The sequence below is a fragment of the Euphorbia lathyris genome, chromosome 8 (assembly GCF_963576675.1).
Source record: "Euphorbia lathyris chromosome 8, ddEupLath1.1, whole genome shotgun sequence".
NCBI classification, from domain to species: Eukaryota; Viridiplantae; Streptophyta; class Magnoliopsida; order Malpighiales; family Euphorbiaceae; genus Euphorbia; species Euphorbia lathyris.
The window spans coordinates 38,530,840-38,546,885 of record NC_088917.1 but is presented as its reverse complement, the minus strand read 5'-3'; the positions used below and the strand labels follow the sequence as shown (position 1 = coordinate 38,546,885).

General features: G+C 39.8%; 1 protein-coding gene across 4 annotated transcripts; it reads left to right on the top strand.

The window, feature by feature from the left end:
• Positions 1–1,210: 1,210 nt before the first annotated feature.
• On the top strand, positions 1,211–4,958 carry LOC136203606 (U-box domain-containing protein 34). 4 transcript variants are annotated; one of them, XM_065994806.1, is made up of 10 exons: positions 1,232–1,286; positions 1,612–1,731; positions 1,821–1,903; positions 1,986–2,107; positions 2,215–2,436; positions 2,549–2,846; positions 2,930–3,031; positions 3,120–3,548; positions 3,635–4,441; positions 4,523–4,958. In XM_065994806.1, the coding sequence occupies exons 4-10, from the start codon at positions 1,992–1,994 to the stop codon at positions 4,592–4,594; spliced, it is 2,046 nt and encodes a 681-aa protein (XP_065850878.1). In that variant the 5' UTR covers positions 1,232–1,286; positions 1,612–1,731; positions 1,821–1,903; positions 1,986–1,991; the 3' UTR covers positions 4,595–4,958. The 4 variants fall into 4 exon arrangements, with proteins under 4 accessions (XP_065850875.1, XP_065850878.1, XP_065850877.1 ...); XM_065994805.1 differs by having other exon boundaries at positions 1,612–1,735; XM_065994803.1 differs by having other exon boundaries at positions 1,211–1,731.
• Positions 4,959–16,046: the final 11,088 nt, after the last annotated feature.

Here is a 16,046-nt window from a genome sequence, read left to right as displayed (position 1 = left end):
AATTTAGAAAGCATTCTATATAATTTATTTTATATATTGAAATATGAATTCGTGACGTAGGTTAAAAGCTCAAATTTGAGTATATTACTTCCTAGATTTGAGTATATCACTTGGGTTTTTATTAATGACAATATATCGTAAAAAAATTAGTGAGGAAAAAATACTAAATCATTTAATTTTTTGTTACGAAAAATACAAAATTCTTCAATTTTTATGACAAAAAATACAAAATCATTATAAAAAATATATATATTATTTTCATGAGTTCTTTGAGAAAAAAAAAACGTAAATTTAATGTTTCCGACTTGTAATCATCCATTTTTTGGGGTTCGGGTTGTTACACATCAATTATTTTTATAATTCCAATTATTGTTGTTCGGGTTTATGATTTTAGAGAGAGAATTTTCAGTTTTTGATCAAAATTATAAGAACAACAACAAAGTCCAAATTGAGGTGGTGATCAGTAATTTGGGGGCGGTATTTAGCAATCCACTTTATGAATCAACCCAGTTTTGAAGTTGGTAATATTTGACAAATTAACCAAAATACGATCAAGTTCAAGGATGCAAGCTATTGTTACTTTGTTTTTTTGACAAAGTAACAATTACTTTGTTTTTTCACCATTTAATGATAAGATAGAAAATTAATCTAATAGAGTGACCATAGTGTCTACCTCGAGTTTAATACCTAAAAACTTATTAAATTTGTAAATATGGCTAACTGTGGGATTAAGTTGATACTTAAATTCGATTTGGACTAAACTGGAGATGTGTTCACTTTAGGGGCCAAATTGACGCGTAATTCAATTAAATTACAATAGATAAGCATAATGAGTTGACAATTCCAATCTAGCTTTTTGCTTTGAGCTGAACTCAAATATCATGCATTAAAAAGAAAATAAGTAGAATCTCACCTATGTAACCGTCAACCACAAGTTTATATTCTTATTGTTTTTAAGACTCATAAAATTAGTAACATATGTCTTCAACATATGACTACATTGAAGAAATTAGTGCTACAAAACATATTATGGAAAATTCCTCACAAATCGAAGAAGGATTCAACAATAGGTGGCATCTATATGTTTATAGTTTCGGTTAATATTTAATGACAAAATTATATTTATCTAATATAGTAAACTCATGTAATCCGTGCATTGCACGGGTATAAATCTAATAGAGCAAGAAGTAAGGAAAGGACAGGAAAGCAAAGCGCAGGAAAAGAGGAAAGAAGACCCGGTCAAAAACAGGCTAAAATAAGTAAATGGAGGAGAGGCACAAAATTTAGTTAAGTTTGTTACAATCCGTTTTCTGGTTTGATTATTGAATTGAATTGAATTTACAATATGAGTTTTGATCTCCATCTTCATCTCCATCTTCATCTTCAACTAGAAAGGAAGAGAGAGAAGCTAATTTGGTTTAGCTTCCTCCATTCCTCTATTATTCAAACAAAACAGTTTTGGATTTGGATTTGGATTTGGATTGGGGGTGCCAGACTTAATTACTTGGTTTCCATCTCAAACTCTTAAATTAAATTAAATTATTCTGATTCATCTGATTAAAATGGCTCTGGTCCCTTATGATCCCACTGCCGGAGCTGTAAATGCTACAGTAGTAGCCATTGATAAAGACAAGAACAGCCAGCACGCTGTTCGTTGGGCCATTGATCATCTCATTATCAACAATCCAGTAATCATCCTTGTTCATGTCAGACACAAGCACCATCAATATCGTAGGTACCCTCCCTCAATATTATTTCTTTTTTCTTTTTTCTTCTGTAATACAAATATCCTGGGTTTTGATCTTGGTTTATGTATGTAGATATTGGAGGTAGCAGTAGTGATGAATCAGACGAAGTACAACAGCTTTTCATTCCCTTCCGTGGATATTGTGCACGTAAAGGGGTAAAATTCTTCCTTTGCTTCTTTCATTATCTAAACCATAACCCATTCAATTAATCTCCATAACATGCATTCATAAATTCAGGTTCAGATGAAAGAGATTGTGATTGATGACACTGATACTATAAAAGCACTTCTTGATTTTATCAGCAAAAACGTCATTGGGAGTATAGTTGTTGGTGCTTCCACAAGAAATGCTCTTACCAGGTCTTACTTATATATATAACATGTCTCTCTAAACATCAATAATGAGAAAATGAAAAGAGGATTTCCTTATTATTTTCATTAAGAAAGTGCAATCTTGTGTTATACAGAAAATTTAAGAACCCAGATGTGCCATCAAGCTTAATCAAGTCTGCACCAGATTTTTGTTCGATTTATGTAATTTCCAAAGGGAAGATTGTGTCTGTGAGAACAGCACAAAGGCCTGCTGCTGCTCCTTCACTTCCACCAAAAACACCAAATTCATTAAATCCTCCACTAGCACTTCCATCTCCATCTCAACATGATCACTATGACCATGAGGAATCAACCAGGTAACATATTTAATTTTCTTTAAGAACTATCACGCTTCGGACTTGTATGTTTTTTTTTTTTTTTTTTTTTTGTTAATTGGATGTTTGTTTGTTTGTTTTTTGGTTGAGTTAGACATCCTGGAAAAGGCCATTTCAGAAGTGCAGCATCGGAAAGACTTGCATTCGAAAAGGGCAATGATTCCTATAAAATGGCAAGCCGAGAAAGAAACAGAAATCCAATCAATCTCTCCATTGATAGCATTGACATTTCGTTTCCAGGGGGAGGATCAGGACCAAGAATGTCAATAAGTAGGGAATCTGCATTTGATGAGCTTGATAGTCCAGGTGGATTTATGCTAGGAAACCTTGACATTTCATCCACAAATTTAGAAACGGGGTCTCCCAAAGATTTGTCTAGCTCAGTTACTGCAGTAAGAATAAACTGCCTGTTTTGTTTGGTATCTTTTTTAACTATCAAATCAGTAAAATACGAATTCAACTTTTGAATTTGCAGCGCGAGTTAGAATCTGAGATGCGAAGGCTGAAGCTTGAACTTAAACAGACAATTGACATGTACAGCACAGCTTGCAGAGAAGCCCTCTCCGCCAAAAAGAAGGTACTAGTAATATTTTACCAATTAATTCCACTTTATTTTTATTTCAAGCTTTTAAGTGAATTCTGAATGTTGAGCATATATCCTGCAGGCTAACGAGCTGCATCAATGGAAAATGGAGGAGTCTCGTAGATTTGAGGAAGCTAGACTATCAGAAGAGACAGCTCTAGCTATTGCAGAAATGGAGAAGGCCAAGTGCAGAGCTGCTATAGAAGCTGCAGATAAATCACAGAGGCTAGCAGAGATGGAATCACAAAAAAGGAAATATGCGGAAATGAAAGCGAAGCGAGAGGCAGAAGAGAAACACCGTGCTCTGAATGCTTTAGCTCATAACGATGTTCGATACAGAAAATATTCTATCGAAGAGATTGAAGTGGCCACAGAGAAATTCTCACAAGTAAATAAAATTGGTGAAGGTGGATATGGACCTGTCTACCAAGGCAAACTTGATCACACACCAGTTGCCATCAAGGTTTTAAGACCTGATGCTGCACAAGGCAAGAAACAATTCCAACAGGAGGTAAGATAGTACTTTGCATCTTGATATCATGTAAAAAAACTTTAACTCATAGATATGTCTCTAACCTTATGCACTCATCTGAATAGGTTGAGGTTCTGAGCTGCATTAGACACCCACATATGGTCCTCCTTCTCGGTGCCTGCCCCGAATATGGATGCTTGGTATATGAGTACATGGAAAGTGGCAGCCTGGAAGACAGGCTGCTTCGCAAAGATAATACACCGCCAATTCCATGGAGGAAAAGGTTCCAGATATCTTGTGAGATTGCAACTGCACTTCTATTTCTCCATCAAGCAAAACCAGAGCCCCTTGTCCACCGTGATCTTAAACCAGCAAACATCCTTTTAGACAGAAACTATGTGAGCAAGATAAGTGATGTTGGGCTTGCACGGTTAGTCCCACAATCTGTAGCTGATAGTGTTACACAATATTACATGACTTCAGCTGCAGGTACATTTTGTTACATAGATCCTGAGTATCAACAAACGGGAATGTTAACTACGAGATCCGACATATACTCTTTGGGAATCATGTTCCTTCAAGTCATTACTGCTAAACCTCCAATGGGTCTAGCCCACCAGGTAGCCCGATCAATTGAGAAAGGAACTTTTCGCGAAATGCTTGATCAATCAGTCCCTGACTGGCCTTTGGAAGAAACAATAATCTATGCTAAATTAGCATTGAAATGTGCTGAACTTAGAAAGAAAGACAGACCAAGTCTTGCCTCAGTTATAGTGCCAGAGCTCACACGGTTGAAAGATCTTGGAAGGAGGAATTATGATAATCCTCAGGCTACAATATCTGCTGAGGGTCAGAGTAGAAGTCGCAGCCCTGTGCCACCACGTTCCTCCCCGAATATGTCACATCCGCGTTTATCGAACACTGCAAATCAGGTATAAAAGACCACTTGGTTCTTTCTTATCCTTATATCATTAAACTTATTGAACAGAAAAGTGAATTCCACCATTACGCAGGAAGTGGTATATAAAACCGAAGCTGGATATCCGCCTTCTCCTAGGGGATCAGGTGAAAGGGGAACAAGTTGATCCGAACCAACTCACTCACTCGCATATAATAGCTTGAGAACTGTTAGGAAAACTGCTTGCTGACATTAACAAAAGATGACTAGCAGCTTGAAGGATTGTGACCGATTGATCGAGCTTCAAGTTTATCAATACAAAATAAATCTATATTAGAAGCAATGGGAAACAAGAACTACTATATGTCCAAACTCTTTTAAGTTGGTTGGTAGAAATAGGTTGGGGAAATTGTTTTTCAGTTTTCCATTTTATGTTGTGCATATTCATATTGCAGCACAATTGAGAGTTATTTTGTTGAGAGACAATAACAATGTAAATGTTTGAGTTCCTGATGACTTTCTTATATTCAGCAAATTAACTTTATAAACAATTTTCCTCCAAAGAACAACTCGCTCACAGTGTCATATATTTATCTTGTTAAGTAGAAAAATCAATAGCTTTCATGATTTTATTAATGTTATAAACTTCTTTCTTGGAACAAAAATGGGATCATATCTTCAAATATAAGAAAGCACTTGTGAAACAATGAACAGAAATCAGGAAATGAAGTTGAAGGGTATTGCTAATTAGTAGAATATTAAGTGAAAATAAAAGGTGAAGTGGGAAAGAAGATTCAGAAACCCTCCCACGAAAGAAAAGCATAAAGGGGGATGCAGAGAAGAAAGAATTGGAACCACAAAGCTGGATTATGTTTGGAGAAAGGAAGGTATTGATAGGATTCCAGTCCATTTTCAAAAATTCTTAGAGGTGTAACTAAATGGTATACTTTACAGCAATAGACCTCTAGAGAATATAGTTAACAACTTTTTCTAAAAGCCATCCGATAGGCATAAATTTTAGGTTCTTGCTTACTCTAGAATTAAAGTGATTAAGTAACATTCTGTGATATAAAACCTGCAAAAGCCACCATGTGCAGGTCACCTCTTGATTTGATGGTTGCAGAATGAGGTATGTGAATTGTGTAATGATATTGAAAATAGGATTAATGGGAATCATTTTGTTTGCAACAGTAAATTCTCAAGATAATGAAATGGAAGCTGGTTTACTATGTATAAGTGAGTGTACTACATGCCCAGTTATATGCTCACCTCCTCCTCCTCCATCATCTCACCACTCTCCACCGCCTCCGGCAAAAACAGCAGCATCTCCTCCTTCACAGTCAGCTTCATTGAGTGCCCCACCACCTCCGCCGAAAGTTCCGCCACAGTCAGGTTCATGGGGTGCAGCTCCTCCTCCGCCTCCTTCAGGGTATCATGAAACTCCTAAACAACCTAGTGTACAGGCACAGTACCCTTATCCTTACTACTACTTTTATACCTCAAAAGCCTCTTCACTTTTGTATTTTGTATTCATTTCTGTTGTTTCATCTTCCTTTGCTTTGTTTGTGTTGAGTTGTTAAGGTTGGTACAAAGAGAGATGATATATCTTACAAGTCAGGTGGCTATATAATTCCATATAATTGTGATGAAATGATATGGATTTTCTATATTTCATTTTCTTAAAATAATTCTACGTTACTAGATTAATGAAGTAGATTCGTGTATTTATATCTAGAAATTTCACGGGAAGACTCATGTGTGTGTTAACTGAGCTAACCTACAGATTCCATAACATTTTGTTTGACTATGTTTACCTCGAATGAGAAACAACTAGTTTCGGTCTCATTAGCTTTTCCTTATAACAAAAAAAAAAAAAATATTGCATTGTTATCAAATAATTGGATATGTTGAAATTGTCATAGAAATAAATTTGTGAACGAAAGAGCAATCAAAACATGTAGTCTTCAGTATTTGGGGACTGTAAATCGATATACCTTTCCTAGAAAGGTTTGTTCTTAGTAACAGGCAAATGGAAAAAGAATACCAATTAACAAGTCACATTACATTAGTATCATTTAAGTATACAAGATAATTAGACCTCAGTGGTCAGGAATTTAAATTTAGGGGCTAATTGTAGACTTACAATTGGGTAATTTTTCAAGAGCAAGTTTTTTTAGTCTCCAACGTGTTAAAACATCCGATTTTGTATGACATATTTTATTAGTTTAATATTACTTTCTAAAAAAACTATAACATTTTTTTTTTATTTTTTATAAATTAAATTTTATAAAGAGATTGAATCATTAGGATCATTGTTCCCATTCGCTACTCCAGCTGGTTGAGGAGATTCCAGCCTACAGTCTCGTTTTCTTTCACTGAACACAAAACCGGCTTTCTAAAGATGGGAACATCTTGGTGGTTGTTCAACATCAATTTTTTCTATGATTGATGGAGCCATTTATAGTTGTAATTACTACTACAAACATTCAATTGTTCGCTAACCAGTAGTAGCAGTTTTGCAGTTAAGGATATCAGCTAGTTGTTTGTTTCCTCGATTCAGACTTTTCAAGCCATTGTCGAAGAGACTGTCAGAATTGTTCTTCGTAATTTAGAAATTAAGTTATTTGAGTCTTAAAAATAAGAAATTAATTTTTTAGTGGAAATTACATAATAAAAATGAGTTCAAAAGTGTTATGAAAATAAATGGTCCATTTAAATTAATTAATAATGGTAACATAATTTTATGATTATTGAAAAATAAAGTTCAAATAAATAAAGACTTTCTAAAATAATAAAATGAGGTTGGTGGGATAAGAAAAACCTCTCGAATATGAGCATGCATCTTAAACCATCTCACATACTTTGAAATGTTGAATTAATACTACATAGAGTTTATATAAACCAATATTAGGGGGGCTAGAAGGGACAGAACCACCGGTACTCAAGGGTGGAGCCGGTGGCCGGGTTGGCTCGAGCCCCGTAGGCCCTGGGTTGGCTCCGTCTCTGATTAGACGATGAATCACATTTGTTAGACAATCATTACTATCATAGAAAAAAGTATTAATAAGAAAAACCCTAATGGCAGCGCAGTAACAGCCTCCATCGGGCTCTCCTTTCCCGCCGCACTCTTTCATTCCGCCGGACGGAGACAGCTCTATCCTGGAATCTAGGACATCTCTCCGACAATCTTATAGTGACTCTTGTGGACTCTTCAATGCAAGTGGAACCTAGGTACCTATCGACTTGCGAGAATCTGGAATGGGAGAAATTGAGTATGTGGATGGTAACCCACTGTTACCAAGTATTGCCATTGCCCCTAATCTAGTGGAGGAACAGTCACAATTATGGTCGACTGCTCTCATCGTGAAAATATTGGGTCGAAACATTAGATTCATCACATTGAGCAATGTAACTATGGAAACCTGGGGGAAAAGTTAACATGATGGATATGGGATATGGATTTTTTCTAGTGAAGTTTGCAAACTTGGTTGATATAGGTCACGTGATGCGAGATGGACCTTGGATGGCTCCGTACATGGTCACCATCCTTTGTCCCTTTTTGATGCTACAGTTGATTCGAATTGATTTGGGCAAGGTTCTTTTGACTTCCTTTGTAGTTTGATGAGGATGATTGCCTTATGCTTATTGGAAATTCCTTTCAAAAAGCGATTAGAGTTGACAAAAACATTAGTCAAGCCACAAGAGGAAAATTTTCCAGGGTAAGTGTTGAATTTATCTAAACAGCTAGTAGTGCAATTTCTGTTGAACAGTAATAACTTTCATATTGAGTACGAAGGGTTGTACGTTCTATGCAATAAAAGTGGGCGTTATGGTCATTCTAAGGAGGCAGGAATGCATCGTAGTCCTAAGGGCTACGACTTTAACAAATACGGTTGCATCTTAGGTGATTGCTTCGCATGTTAATAGACAAGTTGCACCTAATAACAACGGTAATAATAATCCCAGAATAATAAGGGGGAGAGCAATATCTAGATGGAATATGAACAAAAAATTGAGAAAGATGTGTATGGTGCTTGGATGATTGTCCCATGTCAAAAGTAGACCCCCAAACCCAAGAAGGTTAATGTAAATCAAGACAGACAGACTATTAATGCTAGTGATAGAGGTATTATGGTTGATCTTGTTGTAAACCCCACTAATAAGAATTATGCCCCTAAAGGCAAGTCTGTTGCTTTATCTTCTTATAAAGATGATAAGTCGATTAAGGGGTTTGCTTTTGTTGCTACAAAGTCTGGGGGCAAGAAGCACTCAAACCTAAGTATTTTGGCCCTCTTGCATTCCACGACCTAAACTCTGATAACTTTTTTAGAGAGCTTGCGAATAACGCTACTGATGATACCATGGATGTTGATAAAGCTCTTTTAGAGAAGGAGATATATTAACTATTGAGGACTCTCTATGGCGAAGCAAACATGGTAGTGGTGGTAATAGTATTACAGAACCTCTTACTAATAGAGATATGAATGTGGTTAATGTCGAAGGAGGGCTTACTGCCCCTCTTGGTCAATAGTAGCTTTTGGGTTTTGCTCTAGTTTTGATTTCCATATTTCTTATCTCATGAAGATCATCTCATGGAATTGCTTTAGAGCCAGTGGTAATGAGTTTTACCGGGCTCTTCGTCTCTTATTGTCGGTTCATAAACCTGATATTTTAGTTATGCTTGAAACTCGTCTTCCTTCTTCTAGAGCGAAGGAGTCGAGAAGGAAGTTTTATTTTTCCCATGTTGAAGTAGTTGATATATAAGGTTGTAGTGGAGGGATTTGGCTATTTTGGAATACTAATACCCTAAATGTCTCGATCCTTTTGCGAAATAGACAATTCCTTCACACCCAAGTAATTGTTGTGGGAGGGACGTTGCATGGGACTTCGTTTGTTACATCGTTTGTTCATGTGTGGCCCCAACTTGTGTTTAAATGTTTGTTCATGTTAGGTATGCTCTCTATCAAAAGTCAAGTGACGGGCCCTTGGCTCGATGTGGGGGATTTTAATTGTATTAAATACATGGATGAGAATCAAGATGGTTCTATGAGTGTTCTCAATCATTTCGCTTTTTTGCTTAGTAGATTAATGATATGATGTTTATGGACGTGGACTTCTCTAGTTTTACTTGGTATAGGGGCTCCACCCCTCTAACCCCTGTTGCTTGTCCGCTGGATATGGCCTTGTGTGATACTCAACTCCGTAGCTTGTTCTTGAAGCAAATGTTTGACACCTCCCTAGAAATTGATCCGATCACAACCATGTGTTGATTGATTTTATGCCCCAATGAAATGGTCTTATTAATAAGTCATCCAGATTTGTAGCAGCTTAGCTCCATCATTTCTCCTTATTTCTTCATTCTGCATGGGATTCCAACGAGAATATTTTCTTAGGGTTACATAAATTTTTTTTTCAGTTGTGCGCCAGTGGAATATGGAGGTTTTTGGCAATATTTTTTTTACCGAAATAGAATAATACTTTATCGTCTATAAAGGGTGGGTCTAGAAAGGCCTTGATTCTCGTATGAATGGGGTCTTCTTTGGTTGGAGAATAAAATTTTATCAGAGTTGAATGATGTTCTTGAAGAAATTTATTGGTTTCAAAAGTCAAGAGTTAAATAGATGTGTTTTGGTGATTGGAATACATCCTTTTTTCACACATCTACGTTGATAAGACTATATTAGAATAAAGTTGATGCACTTAAGAATTATGGAGTGTGGGTGTGGAGCCAGAGGATATGAAGTTATTAGTTTTCAATTATTTTGAACAACTCTATGGGGAAGAATTCATGGCCCAACCGAACTTGTTTACTCGCTGCAAATTTTCCTCGCTTCATAGTTATGTTTTGTTTTGTTGTCTCTTGCGTTTACTAGTGATGAGATTCGGAATGCGCTCTTTGACATAAGTCCCTTTAAGGCGTCGGGTCCCGATGGTTTTTAGGTAGGCTTTTTAAAGAAAATATGGCCTCAAGTGAAGAAGAAAGTTGGTGATTCGGTCTTGCAAATGATCAACTATGGGGTTGTTCTTCCTTATTTGAATGATACTTTAATCATTGTCATCCCGAAAGTTGCTTCTCCCAAGATGATTTCGTAGTTCAGCCGATTAGCCTGTGCAATATTTGTACAATTTTGTTAATAAATGCATTGTTAATAGAATGAAACCTCATCTTTGTTCAGTTGTTAGTCCTACTCAGAGTATTTTTAATCCAGGGAGAGATATTTCTAATAACATTATCCTTTTGCAAAAGGTGATTCGTGTTGGTCCCGTGTGATTAGTTCCAAAGGGGGGGGGGTTAGGAACTAATATAAATTTTTTCGCTCTATTGTATGCTGACTTAGTTATTTTGCGAGTTTGTCAACTTAGCCAGAAATGCTATAAGACAGCTTTGGCCGGATATTGACTAAAGCTATTTTATTTATAAGTTAGATATTGACACTCTTGGAGGTCAGCTTCTAACTTAGCACTTGAAATTACTCAGAGTCAACTTTAAACAATTTTATATGCTGAGTAGACTTCACACCTAACACATGCACATATATATATATTGAGAGAGAGTTTAGAGATTACTCAGTATCACTTATCCTGTGATAACCCGCGAAGCCCAAAACGGGTTATATTCATTTCGCAAGCCCAGCCCATATTAAAGCCCCATGGGCTAAGATTGGACGGGACCCGAATGAAGGAAGCGGGCGCAGCGAGTAAACCGCCCCGAATTCCTAAACGGAGCGCCAAGACTCCCACTCAGAACCACGTTCGTTGCCATGAAAACCACGAAAGGGACATGGCCTAAAAAGGGGTAACCGCCCTCAGAACGTGGCCCACTAAGGAGTAACCGCCCTCGGCGGTTACCCAAAAAAACACCTATAAAAGGCCCTAAGAATAAGGGAGGAGGTACGTTCACATTTTTTTCCCACAGAGCTATTGCTAAATTATAGACTCATCCTTACAAAAACTGACTTGATCGTCGGAGAGTTTTCCCGGAGATCCTGTCTCCGGTTTTGTTTTGCAGGTAATTCCGGCAAAGAACATCAAAGCGGATCCAGCAAGTTATCATTGGTGCGGTGAAGGTGGACCTTTTTTACCAACATTTGGTTAAAGGTACACGAAGAACATGTCAGAACCATCACGAACGACCGGCGTTACCACTAGATCGACCAGTATGAACTCCAGGGGACCACGGATTGCGAATTCGCAACCTGCAAGTGCACAGCCTGTGGTGCCTAGCTCATCGGGTCCTTCGGGACAATTGAGTCCCTTATTGGAAGTCCAAGTGCAAGCTGAGATGGAAATGTCCAATAGTGATTTTGTGCAGATGGCAGGACAAGTCTTGGCTTCGAACATGAGCCAGGCAGCTGGAGATCGAATGATTAATTTACTAACGGCCCTCGCCGAACACAATACCGCCATGGCAGCTGCTCCTCAAGAACCTGTGGTTATCTCAACACAATCACCGACTATTCCTGTCATACCTGTCCTTCCGCAGCCATCTCAGGTGCCAAATCAAGTGGGCCAGAGTAGTCGCACAAACCCACACAGTCACCCGAGCAACTACTCGCACCCAGATCTCATTACGACGATACATCCGACCTGGCAGCCATCCCAACCGTTGCCAGGAGTACAAGGCACTCTTCCGCAACAGCAAGTGGAACCTTTTCCTCACAGACATTCAGAGTTGATGACTCCTGGGCGGGAGCACACATGGAACTTTGATCCTATAACGGGACAGCGGTTAGTCCCCCAACAGGCACACGTCTCAACACCGATGGGCGGGTGGATGCCACCTAGAATTCACCAGCAGCGGATGGAAGAAGTCCGGCGAATACCCGATATTGACTTAGAAGATCAATTACGAAGCATGATGGAGCGAATGGGGTACTCGCCTAGGCCGAGAGCAGAGGTCCAGAGCGATTCACCTTTTGCCCCTTCGTTGTGGGAATTCATTCCAGATCATAGAATCAAAGCACCTGCCATACCAAAATACTATGGGGATCCAAATTCTGACCCTGAGGCTCATGTCAGGAACTACAGAGAGTTAATGGATGTTGCAGGGGCAAGCGAAAGCATAATTTGCAGGTTATTCTCGACAACTTTGGGCGGTGCGGCATCTGATTGGTTTCGATCTTTACCGGCAGAATCTATTCATAATTGGCAACAATATAGTCGGGATTTCTGTGCGAAGTTCGTGGGCTGTAAAGCGGCAGATGTGACAGATAGGCGGCTGAAGGAGATCAAACAGAGAAACTATAATTCCCTAAGGGAATTTGTTGTCGCCTTTAACGATATCCTGGTGCGATTGCAGAACCCGGATATCGTGAGTATTCGCAACATCATGGCGGATGGAACCACAGATTGGAGCATGCGGGAAGAAATCATCCGTAACAAACCACGCACTGTAGCCGAGCTCATGAAGATAGCAAAGGAATTCATGGAAGTGGATGATGTCAACAGGGAACATAGGGCCCAAACTCAGCGAGAAAGAGATGCCGCTATAACCACTTCGGACAGTCGGCGTCAGACCCAGTCCAAAAGTAATTTTGTTCGAAGAGGCGATCGTCCCTTTCAAGGTGGAGGATATCACACGCCACTAAACACGACTCGCCAGGAGGTGTTACTTTGGATCGAAAAGAGCCCCCTGAAGAAGGATGTGCGGTTCCCCGAGGTAAAAGGTCGAACCAGTTTGGGGCGACATCCTAACAAATATTGCAGGTTCCACAGGTTGAATGGCCATGACACAGATGATTGCTACGAACTGAAGAAGGAAATAGAAAAACTGATCGAGAGAGGCAAGCTGAGTCAATTTGTAAAAAAAGATACAGCTGATGAGAAAACAACGCTCCCGCATGAGGGAGAAACACGGCCAGAAAAGAAGCAGAAGAAAGGGGTGATAAACGTGATAGCAGGCGGAATCTACGAGCCTCCAACAAAAAGAACTCGCCGTGAACGGCGAAAGAGCAATACACATAGGGGGGATGCCCTCAATTACTCATTTGCGAGAATCACGGAGCCACATGCGGATGCCCTGATGATCACGATGGCCGTTGAAGGATGGGACGTTAAACGGGTCCTTATCGACACAGGCAGTTCTTGCAATGTCATTACCCGAACAGCATTCAACAAGTTGGGAATCAACGACGAGCGGGTGGAACACACCTTCATGGATGTAACTGGTTTTGGGGGTCAATCCTCCCAAACAAGTGGGCAGGTGGTGTTGGAGGCAGAAATGGGCGATAAGAATCTAAAATGGCGAGGTGATTTAGAATTCGCAATTGTTGATCTCCCACTGGCCTACAACATAATTCAGGGACGGCCATTCCTATCAGAGACGGAGTCGCTCATCTCAATGAAGCATTTAACGTTACATTTGCCAACACACCAAGGGCGAGTCATAGTTGAAGGTGATCAACTTGTATCTCAACAGGCCTATACATTATCACTTGAACCAAAACCGGAAGAGGAGGATAAAGTCGAAGAGAAGCTCCCGGCGGAAGCATTGGGAGAAACGGAACTATTCGCCATCTCGAATGACAAGAACGTGCGAATAGCGGCTGGACTCTCAGAGGAAACAAAGAAGGCCATTACCGAGGTATTGATCCAATGTGAGTCGGCATTTGCCGCCCCAAATGAAGTGTTAAAAGGAATAAGCCCAGACGTAGCAACCCATCGGTTGAATGTAGACAAAGGGGCAACTCCAGTGCGGCAAAAGAAGAGGGGACATGCTCCTGAGCGGCAAAAGGCGATTGAAAAAGCAGTGGCGGATTTGCTAAAGTCAGATGCAATTCGAGAAGTCACCTATCCGGAGTGGTTAGCCAATGTGGTGCTAGTCAAAAAGCCGAATGGAACGTACAGAATGTGCGTCGACTTCAAAGACTTGAACAAGGCATGTCCAAAAGATATGTATCCACTTCCTAACATTGATATATTGGTAGATGGAACTGCAGGATATGAAGCTTTATCATTCACCGACGTGAAATCCAGTTACCATCAGATACCCATGGAGAAGGCGGATTCCTTACAAAAACACATAAATGTGTTGCCTCTTAAAGAAAGGCGGATGCATGATTACGCATCACTCGCAAAAAACCTTAGGGTTAAAATCAATAACACATAAATGTGTTGCCTCTTAAAGAAAGGCGGATGCATGATTACGCATCACTCGCAAAAAACCTTAGGGTTAAAATCAAAAAACACATAAATGTGTTGCCTGTTAAAGAAAGGCGGATGCATGATTACGCATCACTCGCAAAACCTTATGATCAAAACTTATGATTATTTTCGAAAGAAGAATTATAAGTTAAGGCATAAAATTAAGCGAATAAACGAGTACTCAAAATTGCAAAAAGGGTCTGGCCACCCTAGCTATGAAGAAACACAAATATGGAGTCGGCAAAAAGACAAAGGGCACATATAAAGGGCAAAAAAGTGACAATCACACACATATGAAAAGCAACAACCGAAAGAAAATATATATATCAGAACGGTTTGTTACATTTGTTACATGGTTTTTACATACAAAAGTCCAAATATAAGTTAAGCTATGCTACAGCTTCCTCTCCTTCGCCCCTAATGCCCTCCTGGACTGTGGCGACTCCCTCATCTCCTCCGATAGGAGGATCTACTTCAAGCGAATCCTCGACCCTTGAATCGGTAACCGCTTCAGTAACCTCTTCGGCGAGAGGTACCTCTTGCACAGGCTGAGAAACGGCTTGGGGTGCCTCTCCTTCCACAGGCTGAATATGGATCTTGCAGCCAATCGGAAGATCCTGAAGACTCTTCCAATCTAAGAAGAGTACCTCATCCATATCAGCATCCTCGGCTTCCAGTTTATCCCACTCCCCAGTTAAATCCTTTTCAAGGATGGGAACTTTGGGGCGGTTAAGTACTAGACCCTGATGCCCGTGCTCATAAGCCGCATGAATCCGCTCCCCATACCAGTAGATGCGGGTGCCATCTTCAGCCAAAATCTCCTCAACCCTCTTCTTTTGGGCCTCCTTGAAAGCAGCTAGGTCGTCGAGGGCTTTTTGCAGTTCATCGGACTTGGCTTGAAGGGATTTAAGGGCCTCCTCCTTCTCGCCCACGGCCTTTTGACAGGTGCCCTCTAGGACCTTCACCTTCCCTTGGACATCATCATAAAGCGACTTCTGAGTCGCCAATTCCGTACCAAGACTTTCCAACTCCTTGGCTCGCTCTGCATCCCTTCAGAGAATGCCCTCAGCGAAATTGATAATCTGCATATAACACGTCTCACAAATAAAAATGGGCGAATAGAAATATGCGGTTACAATGAACACAAGATATTTGAAAGCGAAAGGACAAAGCAACAATATACCTCTACAGAACGCTTCTCGATCCCCTCCACAGCAGTAGGGAGCGATACTTGCTCGCGCACACGGGAGGCAGAGGGAAGTCGCCCGAGGACATTGCATATGGAAGATACAATATCCTTGCAAGAGAAGTTCACAGCCAGGCCGAAAGTCCTAGTCCACCATCCGCTAATATCGGGGATTGGCTGCAAAAGCATAAAGAAAAATATCAAGAGAATGGCAGATAGCTCATGAGGAAAAAGTAGCAGTACGAGAGGGAGTAGATCAAGATACCTCGTGAATGGGGGTACTGCTCTTTCCTTTAGATAAGGCGGATAC